The sequence below is a fragment of the Henckelia pumila genome, chromosome 1, assembly GCF_033568475.1.
Source record: "Henckelia pumila isolate YLH828 chromosome 1, ASM3356847v2, whole genome shotgun sequence".
NCBI classification, from domain to species: Eukaryota; Viridiplantae; Streptophyta; class Magnoliopsida; order Lamiales; family Gesneriaceae; genus Henckelia; species Henckelia pumila.
In genome coordinates this window covers 160,611,539-160,633,597 of record NC_133120.1, presented here as the reverse complement: position 1 = coordinate 160,633,597, position 22,059 = coordinate 160,611,539, and the positions used below count along the sequence as shown (strand labels likewise).

At 37.4% G+C, this 22,059-nt stretch overlaps 1 protein-coding gene across 1 annotated transcript; it reads left to right on the top strand.

The window, feature by feature from the left end:
- The first annotated feature begins 18,444 nt into the window (after nt 1-18,444).
- Nucleotides 18,445-21,623, top strand: LOC140874328 (uncharacterized). The gene is made up of 4 exons (XM_073277606.1): nt 18,445-18,579; nt 18,830-19,442; nt 19,671-19,977; nt 21,500-21,623. Exons 1-4 carry the CDS (start codon nt 18,445-18,447, stop codon nt 21,501-21,503), a joined length of 1,059 nt encoding a protein of 352 aa, XP_073133707.1. The 3' UTR covers nt 21,504-21,623.
- Nucleotides 21,624-22,059: the final 436 nt, after the last annotated feature.

Sequence of the window (22,059 nt, the reverse complement as noted above, 5' to 3'; positions counted from 1 at the left end):
TGATATCAATTTTAAATCACATTTAAAATGAGGGATTTTTAATTATAAAAATTTATCTCATCATTTTTCAATATTGCATGCTTGCCGGATTCACGCAATTATGTCTAAACATGCATACAATCATAATATCATATATTATATAGGATGATCGATTCCATTTCTAATTGACCCGTGGTTGCCAATCACGAGTCTTAGTCCAATCCTAGGTAATATGCAGTATGCAATGCAATCCTATTACATTGGCTTCCAATTTACATTTCTTCGTCTTTATTGTCTGCTGGGCCCACCATCTTCAAATCTTGATCTCCCACTAAATCTAATGTATTTACAATAAATAGCAATGACAAGTAGGGGATACATTTTTAGGGGTGGGAACGGGCCATAAACCAAGCCCACTTTTATTACATATGACATTCATATTGGGCCATAAACCAGGCCCATTAATAAAACCAACAACAATAAAGCAAATGTAAATTCCTAACATACACCTACAAAATTGGTCATGGCAATCGATCATCCTTATCCAAAAACATTTAATTCAAAATTAATTTATTGGATAACATGCATTTGGCAATTTAAATTTAAACAGGATAAAATCATATTTTATATATAAAATCTTATTTTACATATAAAATCATATTTTATCCCTTTATTAAATAAAATCATATTTTATCTACAGAATCCAATTTTATAGATAAAATTATATTTTACTTAATATATCTATAAGATCAAATCTTATCATCAATTGTACCAAAAATAATTGATTTCAAAATTCAATTTAAGGATAAAATATCAAAATTTTCCAAAAATTCAAATTTATCCAAAAATCAATTTTAAAATTTTCGGACTCGAACAATTCGATCCGATGCCTCGTGAACCAATCAAAAAAAGTTTTTTGACCGGACCAAAAATAAAATTTTAACACATTAAAATTAATTTAAATAAAAAAAATAATTTTTTCCCGCGGGCCGCCCGGGACACTCCCGGGCCGGCCCGCACCCGTGGGCGCGGGCCGGGGCAGCCCGGCTGCCCCCTTAGGGCAGCGCCGAGCGCTGCCCTGGCGGCGCTGAGCGCCGCCTTGGGCGGCGTCGTGCGCCGCCCGGGGCAGCGACAATCGCTGCCCGGATTTTGCCCGAAAAAAAAAAATTTTATTTAAAAAATTTATTTTGTTTCAAAAACCGAGACTCAAAAATTTTTGTACAATCGATTAATTTAATCGTTTGATCTGAGCAACCTGTCTCTGATACCACTGTTGGAAAACGCGGCTCTCAGATCAATCGGTATTGATACCCGGTGCAGCGGAAGTTTAAAATTTTTTTATCTATGGAACAATTCCATAGTTTGGGTATCAAACCTTCAACGATTAAATTATTTGTGTGTGTAAAATTAAATAACTATTATTAAATTTTACCTTCAATCTCGAAGCGAGATTATTGGACACCAACAGATTTAATCTGCTCTTGTTGTCTCTCCCTGGAACTGATGAACAATACTCCTTCAATCAGGTCCACGAATAGAGGTTTAATCCCTCTGATAGATTGCACTAGAAAATCTATCAGAAGTTTTCTGCGAAGAGAATAACGAATTTGATTCGCTTATTCCAGACTGCAATTCAAAATCACAGACCGGAAAATCTCTGACAGAGAGGGAGGGGGGCGACGGCCAAGCTTGAGAGGAGGCTAGGGTTTCGAAATTTTGTCTCTCAAAATTATGACCAGTTGTGTCTAATTTCTGTACTGCAATAACTTATTTATAATGCAGGCCACTAACACCTTAGGGCCCATTAGTCATAAGTTAAGGCCCGACAAGCAAAGCCCGCATGTTCAGAAATTAATATAAAATTCATCGTGACTCCGATTGATGAACCGATTTCACCAATGTGCACAGAAACCATTTCTGCACATTTTAAAGTCAAGATAAATTTTCCTGAATCCGAATTCAGTGGTTTCAAAAAATGTCCATCCCTATGTCATTTTAGAAAATCCTACTCCCTTACTCTTAATTAAGAAGTCCAACTTCTTAGTTCATTAAATTTAACTCTTTAAATTTAACTATCTCAACGGGGATTAAAACTCCATTACACTGTGTGACCCTCAATGGTTCAGGGATACAGCTAGCCGTGGGCTCACAACTCCTTGTGACTCGGAACAACACTTTCCGACTTGCCCAACGAATCATGGTAAAGCGCCTAGCAACATCGCCCCATGATTCCCTAGGTATCACTGATAGTGCCTACAAGAACCAGTAGATTTTGGTTAGCATACAGTACGGTCCCTTCATCCATATGTCCCGATCGAATCAACAACCATTGGTATATCGAGAGTCGCTCAAGATTCGATAACTATGCAATACATCTTGAAGATCAAATTAGTGACATCGCATGTGCTACTAAGAAACCATTTCTTAAATCACATCAAGTACTCTGGCCAGAGATTTGTCACACTAATATCTCCTCAGATCGCATAGATATCCACACTCGCAAGTATGTGGTGAATCCTTGACAACAATGCATCGACTCCTATATGTGTTGTAACTGTACCCAATCCCGACACCTGATGACCTCCATAGAGTCGGTAAACGAGTCAAAGCACAGTACTAGCATATAGAGTCTCCATGATGTTTCAAGTAGTAAGGACTAATGGTGTACAACCAAAACCGCGGACTTTATCCACTCGATAAGTGATAACCACTTGGAAAGTCCGGATAGGGTAGTTCGATTATTCATCCTATGAATATCCATTTGCATGCTTCGAACATCTCCATGTTCCCTACCAATGAAACGTGGTACTCCGCATCGCAAATGCTAGTCTCAAACTCGAGCGATCCTTATCCTTATTCTCGGACGGCTCAATCGACTAGGAACGGTTTTAGAATATACAGTGACTATAAGATGTGTTTCATGATAGACATCTCCATGTTCTACCACATCTTACATACACTATAGTATATTCAAGGTCTTTATCAAAACAACAATAGTATATCACAATATAACAATATGAAGAAAGATAAAGTCATTGCCATTAATAAAAGTGTAAATAATATTAAACAAAAGATTGTTTATACAAAGAGTCATCAAAGCCCATAGCCATAAGTTGGCTCACTGGGCACCCACTCTTTCATACAAAGTATCAAACACTACACAAAACAGAGTGAATGCATGAATGCAGAGATGCCTAAGATCCTAAAAATGCACATGCATGAAAAGGTATTGTCACAGGGTGTTGGCAACACTCCTGACAACATCTCGATCCTGTTTATAATGCACACATACTGAGAGATTTTCTTAGGCTGGAAAATCTCTCAAAATCCAAAGCTTTTGTGAAAATATCAGCTAATTGGTTATTAGTTCCAACAAACTCAATTAAGATCATGCTTTTCTCGACCAAATCTTGAATGAAGTGATGTCTAATGTCAATGTGTTTGGTTCGAGAGTGTTGTACTGGATTTTTGGATATATCAATGACACTAGAATTATCACAGTACACAATAGGAGTATCACTCTTAACACCATAATCATTTAACATTTGATTCATCCATAGGAGTTGAGAGCAACAGCTACCTACATCAACGTATTCAGACTCAGCAGTAGACAAAGAGACACAATTTTGTTTCTTGCTATACCATGACACTAAATTATTTCCCAAATAAAAACATCCTCCCGAAGTGCTCTTTCTCTCATCTAAATCCCCAGCCCAATCAGCATCACTAAATCCTACCAAATTTGAATTGGTTTCTTTAGTGTACCACAAACCCAAATTCATGATTCCTGCCACATATTTCAATATACGTTTAACGTCCTTTAGGTGAGTAATTTTTGGGTTAGACTGGTATCTAGCACATAAACAAACACTATACATGATATCAGGTCTAGTAGCACTTAAATATAAAAGACTACCAATCATGCTTCTGTAAAGGGTGTTGTCAACACCTTCGGCAACATCCTCTCTTGACAGCTTTTCATTTGACCCCATAGGTATGCGCATGTGTTTAGTGTTATTATTCAGAAACTTTTTCACCAGATTTTTAGCATACTTGCTTTGACTCAAGAATATACCATCATGCATTTGTTTTACTTGTAATCCCAAAAAGTAAGTTAACTCACCAACCATGCTCATCTCGAATGTAGAGCACATGCACTTCACAAAATCATCAACAAGTTTATCATTTGAAGCACAAAAAATTATGTCATCCACATAAATTTGGCAAATTAAGATATTACCTTGAGACTTTTGCACAAATAAAGTCTTATCCACTTCACCTCTTTTGAATCCAATATTCAGCAAGTACTCGGTGAGTCTCCCATACCATGCACGTGGTGCTTGCTTCAATCCATACAATACCTTTTTCAACTTATACACATAATCAAGATGATTTGGATCCTCAAACCCTTTAGGTTGTTTCACATAGACTTCTTCATTCAGGATCCCATTCAAAAAGGCACTTTTTACATCCATTTGAAAAAGTTTCATACCCATGTTATATGAAATAGCAAGCAAAAGTCGGACAGACTCAATACGGGCTACAGGAGCAAAGGTTTCATCAAAATCCACCCCTTCAACCTATGTATACCCTTGAGCTACCAACCTAGCTTTATTTCTTATGATGTTTCCCGACTCATCAGTTTTATTCTTGAAAATCCATTTAGTTCCTATGACATTACGATGGGTAGGACACGGTACCAAGTACCAAACATCATTCCTCACAAATTGTTCTAACTCTTCATGCATAGCATTGACCCAAAAATCATCTTTTAAAGCTTCTTCAACCCTTTTTGGTTCAATGTTTGACACAAAACAAGAGAATCTTACCTGAGAATATGTAGAACTCATGCATAGTAGACCTGCCATCTTTCGATAATCAACTTTTTCTTTCCTTCGAGTTTGCAAGTCTCCATATACATCTCCAATTACCTGTGAGGTTGCGTGATTCTTCTGAATTTTGCTTGGAATATTCTTTTCAGCTTCATTTACCTCACTGCTTTCATCAGTATTCTCATCAGTAGGCTTTTCAACTTTTGAATCTGGATTTTCTGTAGGAGGTGTTGTCGGAGGTGTTGGGAACACTCCTTTGACAACATCTATATTTCCAGAATTGTCTAGCAGATCATTAACATCATCCTCAGCTGTTTTATTCTTTAGATCACCGAAGCTTTCAACATCCATTGGACCCATCAAGTCCATATGCAAAAGCTCTAGGCAGCGTGTTGTCACAGATGTTGGCAATACCTCGTGTGACACCCTAGTCTGCTTCCCTTTCTGGCATGCTTCACACACAAATGGAATACCAGAATTTAAGTTAGGCATACCTCTTACAGCATCTAAATTACTCAAGTTCTTTAATGTTTTGAAATTTGCATGACCCAATTTTTGATGCCATAGATCAAAATCATTCACTTTTGTGTGCCTACAGGCCATTTCTTCTCCGAGTTGATAACAGTTGTCGGACGACCTTGTACCTGACATGACACACAGATTTGATTCATCAAAAACTTTACATAACTTTTTATCAAATTGCACATGCAAATTATCATCACAAATTTGGCTTATGCTTATTAGATTCACGGTTAATCCTTCAACATGAAGCACATTACGAAGCTTGGGCAGTCCAGCAACATTCAGAGTTCCCTTTCCAACAATGTTTTCCTTTGAACCTCCTCCATAGGTTACTTTTCCACTTTTCTGTTCGACATAATCAGTGACAAACTTCTTGGATCCTGTCATGTGACGAGAGCTACCGCTATCAAAGTACCATTCACCTGAAACATTAGTCCTCAAGGCAGTATAAATCATATGACATTGAATATCAGCTTTTGGTACCCAAATCTTTCTTACATAAGATCTATTTCTAGGGATGTTGTGAGGAGGTGTTGGCAACACCTTCGATGCAGATCTATACCTGTAATCTTCCTGTAGCTTAAAACAATATGGTTTGATATGACCAGGTCTCTGACAATAGTGACAGATGTACTTACGTTTCCTTCTAGCCATTGAAGGAGCAGCAGATTGTGGATTTGGTTTTGGAGGTACAATTGGTGAGTTCTTTTTACTTGAGTTTTCTGAACTGTTACTTTCCTTGACAAACACAGGGCCTTTCAAACTTTCACCAATCTCAAAAATGCTATTTTCAAATCCCAAACCAGCAGTACCATCTCTTCCCATCATGAGTAGAGAATCAAGCTTGGAGGAGCTTGAATTAAACTTAGCCAATGTAGCCTTTGCCTTTCCGAGTTCTTCCTTCACTTGGCTTAATTCAATGTCTTTCTTACTCAGTATGATTTCCAGTCTTGACACATCAGCCTTTAGATCAGAATTTTCCTTTGAAAGGATAGTATTCACTTTGTTCCTTTCAATCCAATCAGTATGTAATTCTTCAAACATCATCCGAGCTTCTTCTATAGACATTGTCTCTTCACCTGTATCATTATCACACATATTATCAGTAATGGAGGAATTCAAACAGACTGACCTTTGGGAGGTGTTACGGCCAGGTGTGGAAACACCTGCGGCAACACCTAAAGGATTGACTTGAAAATTCTTCTTGCTTTCCAGTAAGGCAGATAGGGCAGTATGACTCTCTTCATCTTCATGTTCTTCTTCTTCAGACTCTTCATCACTCAAAGACGTGTTCATCCCTTTCCTAAGTGTGTTGGCACACTCATTTGCATAGTGTCCAAAACCTTGACAAGCATGACATTGAACCTTGTCCATCTTCTTTGAGACAAACTTCTTCTTTTCATCAACCATCATCCGAGGCTTAGAAATATCAGTAGGTTTCTTTGGTGATTGTTCTGGTCCAGTGATCCTCAAGGGCTTGTTGGAGAACATTGGAGTCTTGAATTTTTGATCCGTCTTTCTTGACTCTTTCATCCTCTTCAGATAATCATTGAACTTCTTAGTCATGAGAGAGATCGAATCTTCTCCTAAATCAGATTGATGAACCTCTTGATGAAGTTGAACATATTCCTCATATGAAGGCTTTGAAGCTTGAAAAGCTATTGATTTTCCTTTATCCTTCTCTTGGTCTGAATTATTCATCTCAAAGACTTGAAGAATGCTAATCAATTCAGTCATCTTCATCTTTGAAGTGTTCTTTACTTCTTCAAGTGCCCATATCTTCCCATTGAATCTTTTAGGCAAGGATCGAAGAACCTTGTTCACCATAGCTTCACTCGCAATAGGTCCTCCGAGAGCGTGAGACTCAGTAGCTATCTCCCTAAGTTTTTTATCATACTCAGCAATAGTCTCATTCTCATCCATCCTGATTCTCTCAAATTTAGCGTTTAACAATCTCAGTCTTGTTCTTCTCACACTATCAGTCCCTTCGCAGTGTTCTTGAAGAGCATCCCATGCATCCTTAGCAATAGTGCAGTCAGATATGATTTCATACATCCTCATATCCACAGTTGCAAGGATTGCATTGAGTGCCTTAGCATTGTAGCTTGAGCTTAGTGTTTCCTCGGTAGTCCAATTTTCTTCTCTCTTGATGATATAGTCTCCGTCGTCATCTTGCGTTGTTGGAGGAGTCCAACCAGACAGAATACTTTGCCAAGCACGAACATCCATAGCTTTAATAGTATATCTCATTCTATGCTTCCAAAGTGCGTAATTAGCTCCATCAAAAATTGGAGGTTTGAGAAACGAATTCAAAACAGATGATGAGTCCATCTTATTTCCTGTAATAAAATAAGCAACCAAGATCAGTTCTTAGTGTATCAAGAAGATGGCTCTGATGCCACTTGTAAGGAAATAATAGTTGCACATAAACAGTTTGAGGTATTGTCACAAGGTGTTGACAACACCTACTATAACACCTTGAGTAATTTGCAGCGGAATATAAGTTAAGCGTGTATAATATAAATAAGCAACCAAATAAATAGACTCAATTGAATTAAGCAAAAGTATAAATACGCTTGCAGCGCCTCAGGGCAAAACTTCACTAGAAAACTAATTAAAGAGTGTTACAAACCCTAATACTAGTGACTATTGTAAAAATCAATTTCTCAAGACAAGTGAGAAAATAAATAATAAAGTTTCTCCTAAAAAGCATTCTATATGAAATAGAATAATGAAAAAAAAAACAAAATAAGGAGAAAAACTCTTGAAGCCAAAACACATGAGTAGCACACTTCTTCGATCAAAAATCTCCGAATTGTTATTCACGGTTCAACCGTCAAGCTTTAGCAGTTCTATGAAGTATTCTTTTTACTTGTTAAAACTCACGGTATCTCAATGATCGATCCCTTCCTTGTAGGTGTACGTCATCAATAAATAGGGCAAGAGTCCTTCTTTAGAATGTTTTCTTGTAGGCGCAGGACTCTAGATCTTGATCAAGGCAAATCTACACAATAAAGAATTAAATCAATAGATATTAGATAACATAATATTCTGATAACTTTAATTAAATCAAATTATTCAAGAAATTAAATAACTTCATGTCCAAGAAAGGCAAAAGATAATTAATAAAATCTTTTTCAAAATATGATGATTTTAAAAAATAAAATATTCTTTTAGGAACAATAAATTTGAGGGTATAAGAATGACCTAATGAATTATATGTGCATATGTATGCACTTACGTCTACACATATAATAATCGAGCATATAGCGTATAAGGTAAGCCAACGACGGGGGAACACGACAGGGACAAATAAATTCTTTGGCAGAATGTTGGTGAAACAAGAAAATATTTCTTTAATATTTTGTTTAAAATTTTGAGGAGACAAACTTATAAGATATTATTATTTAATTTTTAGTTTTATTCAATTTTCTTTTAATATGTTATAGCATATGTATATATATGTACATACACGGTAGTGGGTTTTAGTGATTTTTGTTTTTTATTTTTCGCATCACTAAAACCCGCTACTGGGTTTTAGTGGTCGCGGACCAAGTGGAAAAATATGATTGGGTAGCTGAAAATTCCTATATATATATATTACATATTTATAGCATAATACATTAGATCAAAGGTCTAATATTAACTTGGACAATATCTTTTCTTTTAAATGATACTATTTGTTAATTTAATATTAGTTTCGGGGCCTTAATTACAACTTTTCAGCTTTTTTTATAAAATTTTAAAATAATGTAAAGAAAAATATCAAAATTGAAAATTTTATGAAAAAAAAGTTGAGAAATGCTTCCTATAGCATTCCAAAACACTACCTAAATAGCCTCTGTTTTCATGATCAAGAGACTTATGTTATCGCTTACATCCAAGCAATTCAATATTATAAGGATTATTTTCTCGTTTTGTCACTATAGCACTTATTACAGCATCATTTTCTTCACTGCATCCACATTGTTCATATGAATAATCTAGAAATGAGATATTGTTGGCTGTCGATAATTTTTTTTTTAACCGTCAACATTTTAAAGAAAGGTACTTTGAAAATTCGAGAAAAATGGAGTCTAGTAGCATTGGTCAACCAACAAATCATGGATTCATGTCTCGGTGCCGTTGTTGCTCTAGCAGGTTTAGGGATCCGACTCAGATAACCTACTAATTAATTGGGTGGGTGGGGATTGGCCTTCAAGTCGTGCATGGACTGGTTTCAACACTCTAGTAAAATTATTGGTATTAATGATACACATTTATAAACAAAGCATGAATATAAATTTTGAATGTTGTCCAGCCTACTAGATGCGAACAATCATTTTCTATCACTAGGATACGCTATAGTAAAATCATTTTTCGAGAATCTCAGCCCACGTGTTGTTTGTCGTGGAAATGGTGTGCGCCTCATTCTTGATAAGCATATATGAATTGTGTTAGCAGTTCATGATGTATCTCATTTTCAGTTTTCACCTGATGTGCATTGTTTCTATTTAAGACACATACACTCAATTAATCTAAATGATAAATTCAAAAATGTGCATTTAAAATATTTATGTTGAGAAGTAGGCACTACGCAACATTAAATTTATAGGTTTGAAACAGTTATGAATTAAGAATTTATTTTATGTATTATAATTATTTTTTTGTTAAATAATACCTCTTGTCTAATTAAGACTAGCTTCCAACATGCATGTGTTGCATGCATGAGCATATATATATATATATATATATATATATAAAGCATATATATATATATATATATATAGTTTTGCGATGATGTTCATTTTTCGTGTCCAACACTATATGCCTACCATGTGTAAGTCAACTCATCTATTATACCGGTCAACTCATCTATTGTATATGGTGGACATAAAGTGGGCATATATTGTTGGACACCATAAAAGAACTTTATATATATATATATTTGTTCCTTCTCTTTCTCTCCATATATTTATGAAGCTTTGCCTCGCCATGACGCCATCGTCTCTTTCGAAGTTTCTCTCGTGCCGCCGCTCGCTGCGCCCCTGCCTTCACCAGCCGTGAAAACGGTATGTTTATCTCTCGCCTCCCTCGTAGCCAGCCTCCATCAACCCCTTCTCCTCAAATTCTAGGTTTTCGTTTTCTTGTTGCAGGTTTTGGATACCACTTAAAAAATTAAAATTAGATAGTTTCTCCAACACGACTCGGTGACTCCTGTTTTCTCCCCCAATTTTAGATCCCTCGCTCGTTCGACAGCTGAAAATACTGAGAAATGATTCGGTAGGCGGATTCTTGACACATAGCGGTTGGAGTTCGGTGGTGGAGGCGCTGACATTGCAATTGTACGTAGTTTACAAACATGATGGGTCGATCTATAAAACGAAAGGGATAGAAAAAAAATAATGCTACAGCTACATCATTTGAGCATGAATTTATGATTTCAGATTATAATAAAAAGTGCACTTCCATTCTCTCTGTTTTTTTTTAGATGGGCTCTCACTTTTTTATTGTTTTCTTTGTTTTTTGAAGCTGCCGAGAAAAATATTCCAAAATGCATGTGATGTGATGACTTGCAGGTGGAGTACTGGTGGACTAAAAATATTATAAGGATACATGAAAGTGTGTCGATTCTATTTCTTTGCTACCGAGTATCGATAACTTTTGGGATGCAAAAATTCATTTAAAAAATGAGTCTAGTTATCGTCAATAGAGCGACGGTCAGCGGCGTTCGACAGTTTGCGGCGACAAATACTTCAAATTTGGGGAGAAGCCGTTGATGGAAGATACAATCGTGAAGTAAGGTTCAAAAATAGAGAGAATTTGGCTGGAAGAAGGAAATTTTAATTAATTTTTTATTTTAAAAAATAAAGGCGATGTGGCAGCCACGTGAGCTGGTTGCACATTTGTTGTCCTTGCCCATAAGATCAAATCTATATATATATATGTAAAATATTATTTTTTTATAGTAATTTTTTAATCATATATAATTAATTTAATTCGAATGGATAAAAAATATAAATATATAAATATTTATGACTATGTTAAGTATTAAATAATTTATGTTATTTAGTTGGTTAATTGAAAAAATAGAGAAAGGAGGAGATTGAAGGAAGACAATTAATGAGAATAAAAATGATAGGCCTTTCACCAACACATGCACCACTAAGATGTTAATTAAGTGTTTAACTTTAGTATACCTAAAATGTTTTTATTAATTAAAATTTCTTAATTTTTTCTTCATATTTTAAAATTTATATTGTTTTAATAATTGAGACAAAATTATTTTGAAAATTTTAATATATTTTAAAATAACTTAATTATCATAAAATATTAATGAAATAGAATTCACAATTCTTTTGTTTAGTATCTACATCTACATGTAAATATTTTAATTTATAACTAAGAATTTAATAACTTCAAAATGAGGCTTTTTCTATTAATTTTAAAAATTAAACAAAATGTATTACATAAAAATATATATTAAAAATCCTAATACATAAAACTACAAATATATAAGCTAATGTTTTAGAATCTTTTTCTGTGGCACTTCTTGACTTTTCCTTCACAAATTTTGTGAAGAAAAAGTTCAAATATAAAAATTTTGTGAAGAAAAAGTTGAGAAAGGTTTCCTAAAAATATTTCAAAACACTATCTAAATAGCCTCTGGTTCAATGATCAAGAGGATCATGTTATCTCTTCCATCCACACAATTCAATATTATAAGGATTATTTACTCGTTTTGTCACTTAAGCACTTATTAGAGCAACATCTTCTTCTTTGCATCCACATTGTTCATAGAATAATCTAGAAATGAGATAGGTGATAAAATATTCCTCGGGTACACAAGCACGTGTTGTTAGTTGTCGAATTTTTTTTTAACTGTCAATATTTTGAAGAAAGGAAAAACTTTGGAAATTCTAGAAATTAAAAAAGGAGTCTGGTAGCATTGTTCAACCAACAAATCATGGAATCATGTCTCGGTGCAGTTGTTGCTCTAGCAAGGTAAAATTATAGGCATCCGAACCGAATCACCTACTAATTAATATATTAAGCATGCAATTTAAAGATAAACATAAACCAGTAATAAGCAACATAATGAAAATGTGTTTACAACCCAAACCGGCAGTATACAACCTGTGAGTAAAACTCAAAGCAAATAGTGTTATACAACAAAGTCAAAAATCAATATTACAAACCAATTAAACAAATTCTGAAACAGAACAACACCTCGCTGCAACCATTGAACTTGATCCCTACCTCGATCTACCAACCCTGTCCAATCTAAGCTATGTCCCGTCGAATGGAATGTCCAAAAAAATAACAACATGGACGTGAGCGAACTACACTCAGAACATAAGCACGAGTATACAAACCAAATATGATGCATGCAAATGACGGGGTACTGGTCAACTCTCAAGTCCTACGCAGTCTAAGCGCCAATGAGTGTATAGTACCATCTGGGGTCAACTCTGTCGGGGATCGATAGTGTATGTAGAGGGGGGGTGAATACACACTCTAATAATTTTATGCTTTAGTGCAATAAGATTAAACAAATGTTAGTTCACTTAATCGATTTTTCTCAGCTTCCTAGATAAATAAAAGCTACTAAAATAGTGCGGAATACGGCTCTCACTAAACTAGGTGACAATGATTAAAATATGATGTGATGCAGTAATGTAAATGTGCACAGAGTTGTTTATGAATGTTCGGAGTTCAATCTCCTATGTCACCCCTTCTTCCTCACGGGAAGGATACACTAGATGACTTTGACTATTACAACGTCTTGTAATACACCCGAACAAAGTTAGGACTTATCAATGTCTAAAATGAAACTTCTAGATTTACATTGATAAGATTCTAAGTTCTTATCAAACTTCTTCAGTTGATGATGATGAATGGCTAAGATCTTGAAAGCTTAGAATATCAAATCCTTGGATCAGTCGTTGTTCTTTAAATAATGGCTTGGATTTGAGTAACCCTTGAGTAGATCTCTTAGAAGATCAGATATGCTTCTGTTTGAGCGAAGGGTTGGATGAGCAGTAGAGTATTGAAAACATTTCGAGTGCTCGGATGCTTTGATAATTTGATGGCCGTGTGTTTTTCTCTCAATCTTTTTCTTCGTTTGGCTCTAGTATATATATCTCAATCTTCAACGTCTTTCTCCCATACTAAGACTGGATTCTTCATATGGCATTAGAACTCGTACTTGGCTCTGCCACTTAGTAAAAATTATAGTCCTCATATGATAAATAATCAAAATCCTGACTCCGACAGTACAACTAGATCGACTCTCATTGTCTGCTCTTATATCTCTAACTACATTCCACTGCGCTTTTCAAACAGATGCATACCAGACAATATTTTTTGTTTTGTGGAGTAAGATTTTTCCGTCTTCAAAATCTCTGTACTCGAAGTTCTTTTAGTGTCCATTTAATATGTCTTCATAATAAATGCTATTAATGACCTTTCAAGATTTGTCTAATGGCTCCTTAAATGCTCTGTTCTTTCGCATTTAAGTTGTCATGTCAAAGATCCGTTACTAGGTAATTGTTGCTTTATGAAATCGGTAGATATCCTTGAGGCTTGTATTCCAGTTGACATTCATTCTGATAACTGATCGGTTGAAGTTTGAAGACCAACTGATATAGGTTATGAAGTCGGTTGATATCTGAAATTCAGTCGATATCCAACATTTCAGCCGATGTCTCTAAGTCGGTTGACATCTTTCAATCAATTGACATGATACGATCGATTGACATCCTTCGATAGAATTTTTCCTGTTATACATATCAATGACGGTCATACTATAACAATGATATATTGTTTTGTTATCACCAAAATTTAGGATTCAACAAACTCCATAGGGTACATCCACACACTCGTTGAGGATCACCATAGCATCAGTCTCCGTCATCGACGTCTCTCGGTGTCCGACAATATAACAAGGGTGTATGGCTGAGCGACCCTAATCAAATGGCTATCTCTAAGGAGATTCGACTCAACATGAATATATATGCACATGCAACATAATATATAAAGCAGTAAAACATGGATCATGACACATAAAATACAACATATAAGCAAGCATACTCGCTGATAATCTCAGTCAGTACTTACATACTTCTCTAAGACAGTCCTAGTAACCACGAGTCTAAGGTTCAAACCTACAAGCCAATATTTAACATTTCACTAAAACTGGTCTAAAAATCTTAACTAAGCTAATAGATACCCCCTAATACTACTAGGGATCTCAGACTATATCTGCATCTGTCATCAGCTCTTTGCTTTCGAAGGCCCCAAATCCTGAGCACCGCTCCGCAAGTCCTCCAGAAGCTTCTTGCTACTGCCCGGCCCCCGATTAAAAGGCTTGGAACCGTCCAAAAAACACCAAGATTGAGAGAATAAACTTGTGAATTGGCACTTGAAAATGAATCTTGCATGCCTATTTATAGGCGGAGTTCGGAAGGTCCGAACTGCACATGCTTGCCATGTTTCAAACTACCCTGATCGAAAACTCCAATCTCTACTTTGGAAGCTCCGATCTCATGCATGTGATTGCGTGTCCAAAAACTGGTGACATCTCACTTAGTGTGCATGGTCTAACCTTCGGAACTTTTGATCTTTAGTTCGAAAGATCCAAACTGACTCTCTGATTCCGATCTTTGCAGCCCTAGTTTGGTGCTTCCGAACCCATTTCGGAAGTTCCGAACTCATCGGTGGTTTCGAAGGCTATACTCCACATTCCTGATCCAATTAAACTCCTGGCTAATTAGAATTATGATTTTTTAATCATGTTTTACTATTTTATCTCGTAAAATTGGTACAGATTACTACAGAAACCTAGTTATCACATGGCCTTGCATTGTAAAACCCACTAGATATACCCATAGTACCAAATCCACCATATGAACTAGCAATATTGAAAATCACCAGGTAGACCAATTGTAACGCCAAGAACTTCTAAAATTCTAAAATCATGCCTAAAATTATTTTCAGTATTTATATTTTAAATTTCTTGAAGTTAATTGTTTAAGTTTCAGTTAAAGTTAGCCTTGCTTGACTTATTTGAATTAAATGTCTTGAACTGTTTAGTTAGTAATTTTTTATCCAGGCAGGCGACGACGGTGGGCTTCGGTGGTTTATTTTCAAGATTTTTAATTTTAAGAATTTAAGTTAGAGGTAAAAGAGGGGTTTTGGCCAAAAATGCAAATTTTGAATTTTTAGGGGTCAAAAAGCAGTTTTTATTATCTTCTTGGGTTATTTCCTAAATTTTCCATAAAATAGGATTTTATTAAATCCGGGTTAGTGGAATTTCAATTAAAATGATTAGAGTTGAAATTTTAAACTTAGAAGTTTTAGAGGTGCAAAAGTTTTGAGGTGAAGAGTTATTTTAGTGCAAGTAGCACTTTTTACAAGTTTTTTAGCACTTTTATAGGACAAGATTCTCACACACACACACAAAACCCTACACTCTCATTATTTTTCCCACTTAAATATTCACTTGCAAAATAATAGAAACCCTAGCCCATTTTCTAACCTAGGAGCCGCCCCCTTCCCCCTTGGAGATTCTCCCTCACGCCGCCCTCCTCCTTGGCCGTCCGCCGCCGCCTGCCGCCGTCCCAGCCTCCGGAGAAGCTCCCCTAGGTGCTTAGCTTGGTGTTTGGTTGAAGTTCCACTCTCATCTCCCCTTATTTTCGAAATTTTTGGGTAAAGGTTGAAAGGCAAGTATAAGCTTTCCCTTGGGCTTTCATTCAAGCTAAGCTATGATGTTCCTTCTCCTAAGTTTCTACCAAATTTTCGAATTTTATGTATTATTAGACATGTGGAGCATGAGTTCATCTCTGAAATTTTGGATATGCATGTGTAAATTTTCGGTTTATGGCATTAGTAGGAGTTTATAGTTGTTGGAGGTTGAGATATGGCTAGAGGCTTGAGATATGTTGATTGTATTTGCATAATTCGAAAATCCAGAAGTTATGTGCCCTAAATTTCGAAATTTTGCATGTGTAGGGGCTGAAATTTAATTGATGTTGAAGTATTTAATGGTCTTGCATTGGTCTTGATTGATTGTTCAACATTTTGGAGTTTTGATGGTTAATTCTTGATGTTCTTGATATGTGTTGTGAAAGTGTGGATTGAGTGTAGCCCAAGTGCTTGGGAAAAGTCCTAAGTGATGTTATTTGAAGTGTATGGTTGTTTGGTATGGAGAAAAGTTGAGGAAAGAGGGTTATGGGGTTGAATTCTTGAGTTAGAGGTAAGTTGGATGTTGTGAGTGTGCAGGGCAGTAATGTTCACGGGGCAGGGCAGTGTCTTGGCTGAGGTCTGGGCAGGGTTAGGCCATTCCATGGTAAAGTTCATGATGTTGTGGTCGCGTCGATATAAAATGGGCCCGAATCGGATAAGTATTGAGTAAGTTATGAGTCTTTTAAGTTTGTGGTGTAAGTGCAGAATTTTTAGAGTATAAGGGGCTGTCCGGGAATGTTTTTGGTTTGTAATGCTTGGGTGATCCTTGGAGGTTACGTTCTGGTCCTAGGGGTAATTTGGAGTGTTTATGAGGTGTCGGTTCAAGCGGGACGGGTTTTGGTTAAGATATGACAAAGTTAAGGGTTTTTCGGTTTACTTGCTCGAGTTAAGTCAAGTTTGAGGATTTTGTTGAGTAAGTTGTCTTCTTTGGACTTAGGGGCAGCCACTCATCCACCTTAAACTCACATTTTCGAGTCGAGTCTCATGTCTTAAAGATTGCTTATTCATGTGCATTTGACGTGTTCTTGAGTTTAATAAAGAAAAAGGAAGTTTACTTGTTTGCATGCCATTTAATGTATGAGTTGAGTCTTTACAAATGAAAAGGGAAAAGAAAGCCAATATTTTTTTTTGAATGAAGTGATCTGTTTGTGACAAGAGGGGTGTTGCTAGGCCGGGGGATGCCTCGGTCTACTCACCAAGAGGTTATAGAGGTTAGACAAAGAGCAAGAGACATCTTGTTTACCCTTGTCACAGAGGGGCAATGTGGGATCGGGAGGCATCTCGGTCTCCTTGCCATAGAGGGGCTAAGTTCGTCGGGAGAAATCTCGTCGTCTTGCCGGCATAGTGCACTGCAGCCATGATCATGATCAAAACAGAGGGTCACAAATCAGGGATCGGATTTCTAAGAGGAAAAAGTAAAGGAAAGTTTAAAAGTTAAAGTTTCACAATTTTAGTTGACTCATTTTGCATTGATGCCAGTCTTTCAGTTATGCATGAGTCTAAGTTGAATGTTATGAAAGTTAAAGTTTATCATAGTGTGAGGTCATTAATGCATGATTTCTATATCGTTCTAGTTTCATGCATATTACAGTTTAAGTTGAGTTTTTGCATCACGTATTTTAAACCCTTGTTATTACACTGTTTATACTTGTTGAGTCTTTAGACTCACTATGCTTGAATGTTTGCAGGTGAGGATTTTGTGGAGGCGACGGAGGGGCGTGATCTATTGGGATGAGGCCATCGGTAGTGCGAGGCCCAGTGACCGTTGCTTCCTTTTAGTTTATATTTTTCCGCACAGTTATCAAATTTGTAATAATGAAGTATTATTTGAGATCTTGTAGTATTTATAGCCAGGATGTGCATTCCCTGTGCTACAGCTTATGTTTTGAAGTACGTTTTCCGCTTTTGCAAGTTTGTGATTATCGTTGGAATTAATTTTAAATGCTTTAGTTTACTTTATGTTGTAACCGGGAGGTGGTTACTAGGATTGCATGTTTATGTTTAACGCACTTAAGTTTTGAAGTCAATTTTCTTTCCTTATTTAAATTGCTGTTTGAGTCTTGATGGCTTATTGGTTTTACAAATAGGTCATGGCAAAATTTTTAAAAATCCGTAATTTTCCTTTACTTTAATTATAGTCTGATAGCCTAGTAGTGAGGGTCGTTACAGTTGGTATCAGAGCACGGTCTTGATTTGGGCTGAGCCTACTGCCGATTGCTGAAACTCAGGGGATCTCGCCTCAAAGTCTGTAAGATTTAAGTTTAATGTCTCTATCTGTTTAAGTTTTTATGTATTAGTTTCTTGAGTTATTGAGAAGTTTAAATTTGAGGTAAAAATATTTTCTAGGGCATGAAATTTGAATGTTGGATTTTCTCAATGCGTTTAGATGGCTCGTCGTCATGATCCGCGTGCAGTTACGCCTCCACCGCCGCCGCAGGAGGATGTAGGAGGACAGGTGCTAGCAGGATTGGCCCGCATTCTCGAGCGTCATGTGGATGCTCCTAGAGCTGGGATGGGGACTGTTTATGAGCAGTTCCGGAAGATGAATCCGAAGGACTTCGCTGGCACCACTGATCCGTTGATAGCGGAGGGTTGGATCCGCTCCCTTGAGGTGATCTTTCGCTACATGCAGCTGGGAGATCCAGATAGAGTGAGGTGTGCTGTGTTTTCTCCTCCAGGATGATGCCGCCCTCTGGTGGGAGGGAATGGAGAAGATTGTGAACCCAGCTACTCTACCTTGGACTGAGTTCAAGAATCTGTTCTTTGAGAAGTATTTTACTGCTGATGTGAGAGGCCGTTTGAGGACGGAGTTTATGAGCTTGAGACAGGGAGACTTGTCGGTGGCACAGTTTGTGGTGAAGTTTGAGAGAGGCTGCCATTTCGTGCCGTTGATTGGAGATGATGAGAAAGAGAAGCTGGAACACTTTCTGGTAGGGCTTCGACTTACCATCCGTAGGGATGTGCTGATGGCTGAGCCATCTGATTATGCTTCAGCACTGAGGCGTGCCTTGAGGTCCGAGCAGACGCTGAGAGATATTAGCGCGGAGGCGCATGGCAAGAGGCCCTTCCCTCATCAGGGCCACTCTCAGCAGCAGCAGCACGGCAAGAAGCCGTATCATGGACCCCCGAGACAGCAGGGACAGCAGGCACCACAGGGGCGTCAGGCCCAGAGACAGGTTCCTCCCAAGGCTGGGGAGAAGCCTATTTGTCAGTTTTGCCATCGTCCGCATTTTGGGAAGTGTTTGAAGGATGCTGGAGTTTGCTTCAAGTGCAAGAAGCCAGGACATATGTCTACCCATTGTCCAGAGCTGAGGAGGCCCGTGCAGGGCAGAGTGTTCGTGATGGAGGCCGAGCAGGCCGACCCAGACACTACTCTTCTCACAGGTAATATCTTAACTTTTGGGTTAGAGCAGTTAAAGGTTCGTTGATGCATGCGACTCTAAGTTTTTGCTTGTTTGAGATTTTACTCTAGTAACTTGTTGCATGTCTTAGGATCTTTGACTGTTTAGCATGAATAGTATCTTGTTTGGGAATTGTTGAATTAGAATGAGCCTAAGTAGAACTCGTGGTTTTAACTTCAACCTTTTTGTCGTTGTAACTACTGCTATGCAGGTAGGATTGTTGTAGCAGGCGTAGCCACGAGGGCCTTATTAGACTCAGGGGCTACCCATTCCTTTATATCGGAGTCTTTTGCCCTTGAGAGGGGCATTCAGAGCGAGGAATTGGAGGTTGGATTCTCAGTTACTATCCCCTCAGGAGAAGAGCTATCCAGCAGGAGCTTGGTGAGAGACCTTGTACTGCTTTTGCAGGGTCAGTCAGTGGTAGCAGACCTCATAGTGCTACCTTTGCCAGAGTTTGACATGATTCTTGGGATGGATTGGATGACGAAGAATGCGGTGATGATAGATTTTCAGCAGAGGTCAGTACTAGTCAGGCCTGAGGGCGAGGAACCATTTTGGTTTGAGGTATTTAATGGTCTTGCATTGGTCTTGATTGATTGTTCAACATTTTGCATGTGTAGGGGCTGAAATTTAATTGATGTTGAAGTATTTAATGGTCTTGCATTGGTCTTGATTGATTGTTCAACATTTTGGAGTTTTGATGGTTAATTCTTGATGTTCTTGATATGTGTTGTGAAAGTGTGGATTGAGTGTAGCCCAAGTGCTTGGGAAAAGTCCTAAGTGATGTTATTTGAAGTGTATGGTTGTTTGGTATGGAGAAAAGTTGAGGAAAGAGGGTTATGGGGTTGAATTCTTGAGTTAGAGGTAAGTTGGATGTTGTGAGTGTGCAGGGCAGTACTGTTCACGGGGCAGGGCAGTGTCTTGGCTGAGGTCTGGGCAGGGTTAGGCCATTCCATGGTAAAGTTCATGATGTTGTGGTCGCGTCGATATAAAATGGGCCCGAATCGGATAAGTATTGAGTAAGTTATGAGTCTTTTAAGTTTGTGGTGTAAGTGCAGAATTTTTAGAGTATAAGGGGCTGTCCGGGAATGTTTTGGTTTGTAATGCTTGGGTGATCCTTGGAGGTTACGTTCTGGTCCTAGGGGTAATTTGGAGTGTTTATGAGGTGTCGGTTCAAGCGGGACGGGTTTTGGTTAAGATATGACAAAGTTAAGGGTTTTTCGGTTTACTTGCTCGAGTTAAGTCAAGTTTGAGGATTTTGTTGAGTAAGTTGTCTTCTTTGGACTTAGGGGCAGCCACTCATCCACCTTAAACTCACATTTTCGAGTCGAGTCTCATGTCTTAAAGATTTCTTATTCGTGTGCATTTGACGTGTTCTTGAGTTTAATAAAGAAAAAGGAAGTTTACTTATTTGCATGTCATTTAATGTATGAGTTGAGTCTTTACAAATGAAAAGGGAAAAAAAAGCCAATATTTTTTTTTGAATGAAGTGATCTGTTTGTGACAAGAGGGGTGTTGCTAGGCCGGGGGATGCCTCGGTCTACTCACCAAGAGGTTATAGAGGTTAGACAAGGAGCAAGAGACATCTTGTTTACCCTTGTCACAGAGGGGCAATGTGGGATCGGGAGGCATCTCGGTCTCCTTGCCATAGAGGGGCTAAGTTCGTCGGGAGAAATCTCGTCGTCTTGCCGGCATAGTGCACTGCAGCCATGATCATGATCAAAACAGAGGGTCACAAATCAGGGATCGGATTTCTAAGAGGAAAAAGTAAAGGAAAGTTTAAAAGTTAAAGTTTCACAATTTTAGTTGACTCGTTTTGCATTGATGCCAGTCTTTCAGTTATGCATGAGTCTAAGTTGAATGTTATGAAAGTTAAAGTTTATCATAGTGTGAGTTCATTAATGCATGATTTCTATATTGTTCTAGTTTCATGCATATTACAGTTTAAGTTGAGTTTTTGCATCACGTATTTTAAACCCTTGTTATTACACTGTTTATACTTGTTGAGTCTTTAGACTCACTATGCTTGAATGTTTGCAGATGAGGATTTTGTGGAGGCAACGGAGGGGCGTGATTTACTGGGATGAGGTCATCGGTAGTGCGAGGCCCAGTGACCGTTGCTTCCTTTTAGTTTATATTTTTCCTCACAGTTATCAAATTTGTAATAATGAAGTATTATTTGAGATCTTGTAGTATTTATAGCCAGGATGTGCATTCCCTGTGCTACAGCTTATGTTTTGAAGTACGTTTTCCGCTTTTGCAAGTTTGTGATTATCGTTGGAATTAATTTTAAATGCTTTAGTTTACTTTATGCTGTAACCGGGAGGTGGTTACTAGGATTGCATGTTTATGTTTAACGCACTTAAGTTTTGAAGTCAATTTTTTTTCCTTATTTAAATTGCTGTTTGAGTCTTGATGGCTTATTGGTTTTACAAATAGGTCATGGCAAAATTTTTAAAAATCCGTAATTTTCCTTCACTTTAATTATAGTCTGATAGCCTAGTAGTGAGGGTCGTTACACCAATAGTACCAAACCCACTAGATGGACCCATAACATCAAACCCATCGGATAGACTAATAGTATATGAATCCCACCTGAT

Bases quoted from the DNA above. Each gene is read 5' to 3' on its own strand.
- LOC140874328 (XM_073277606.1), top strand. From the start codon at position 18,445: ATGGCTCGTCGTCATGATCCGCGTGCAGTTACGCCTCCACCGCCGCCG. The intron at 18,580-18,829 runs GTTTATGAGCAG...TTCTTTGAGAAG, and splicing joins CTAGAGCTGGGATGGGGACT to TATTTTACTGCTGATGTGAG. The intron at 19,443-19,670 runs GTAATATCTTAA...ACTGCTATGCAG, and splicing joins AGACACTACTCTTCTCACAG to GTAGGATTGTTGTAGCAGGC.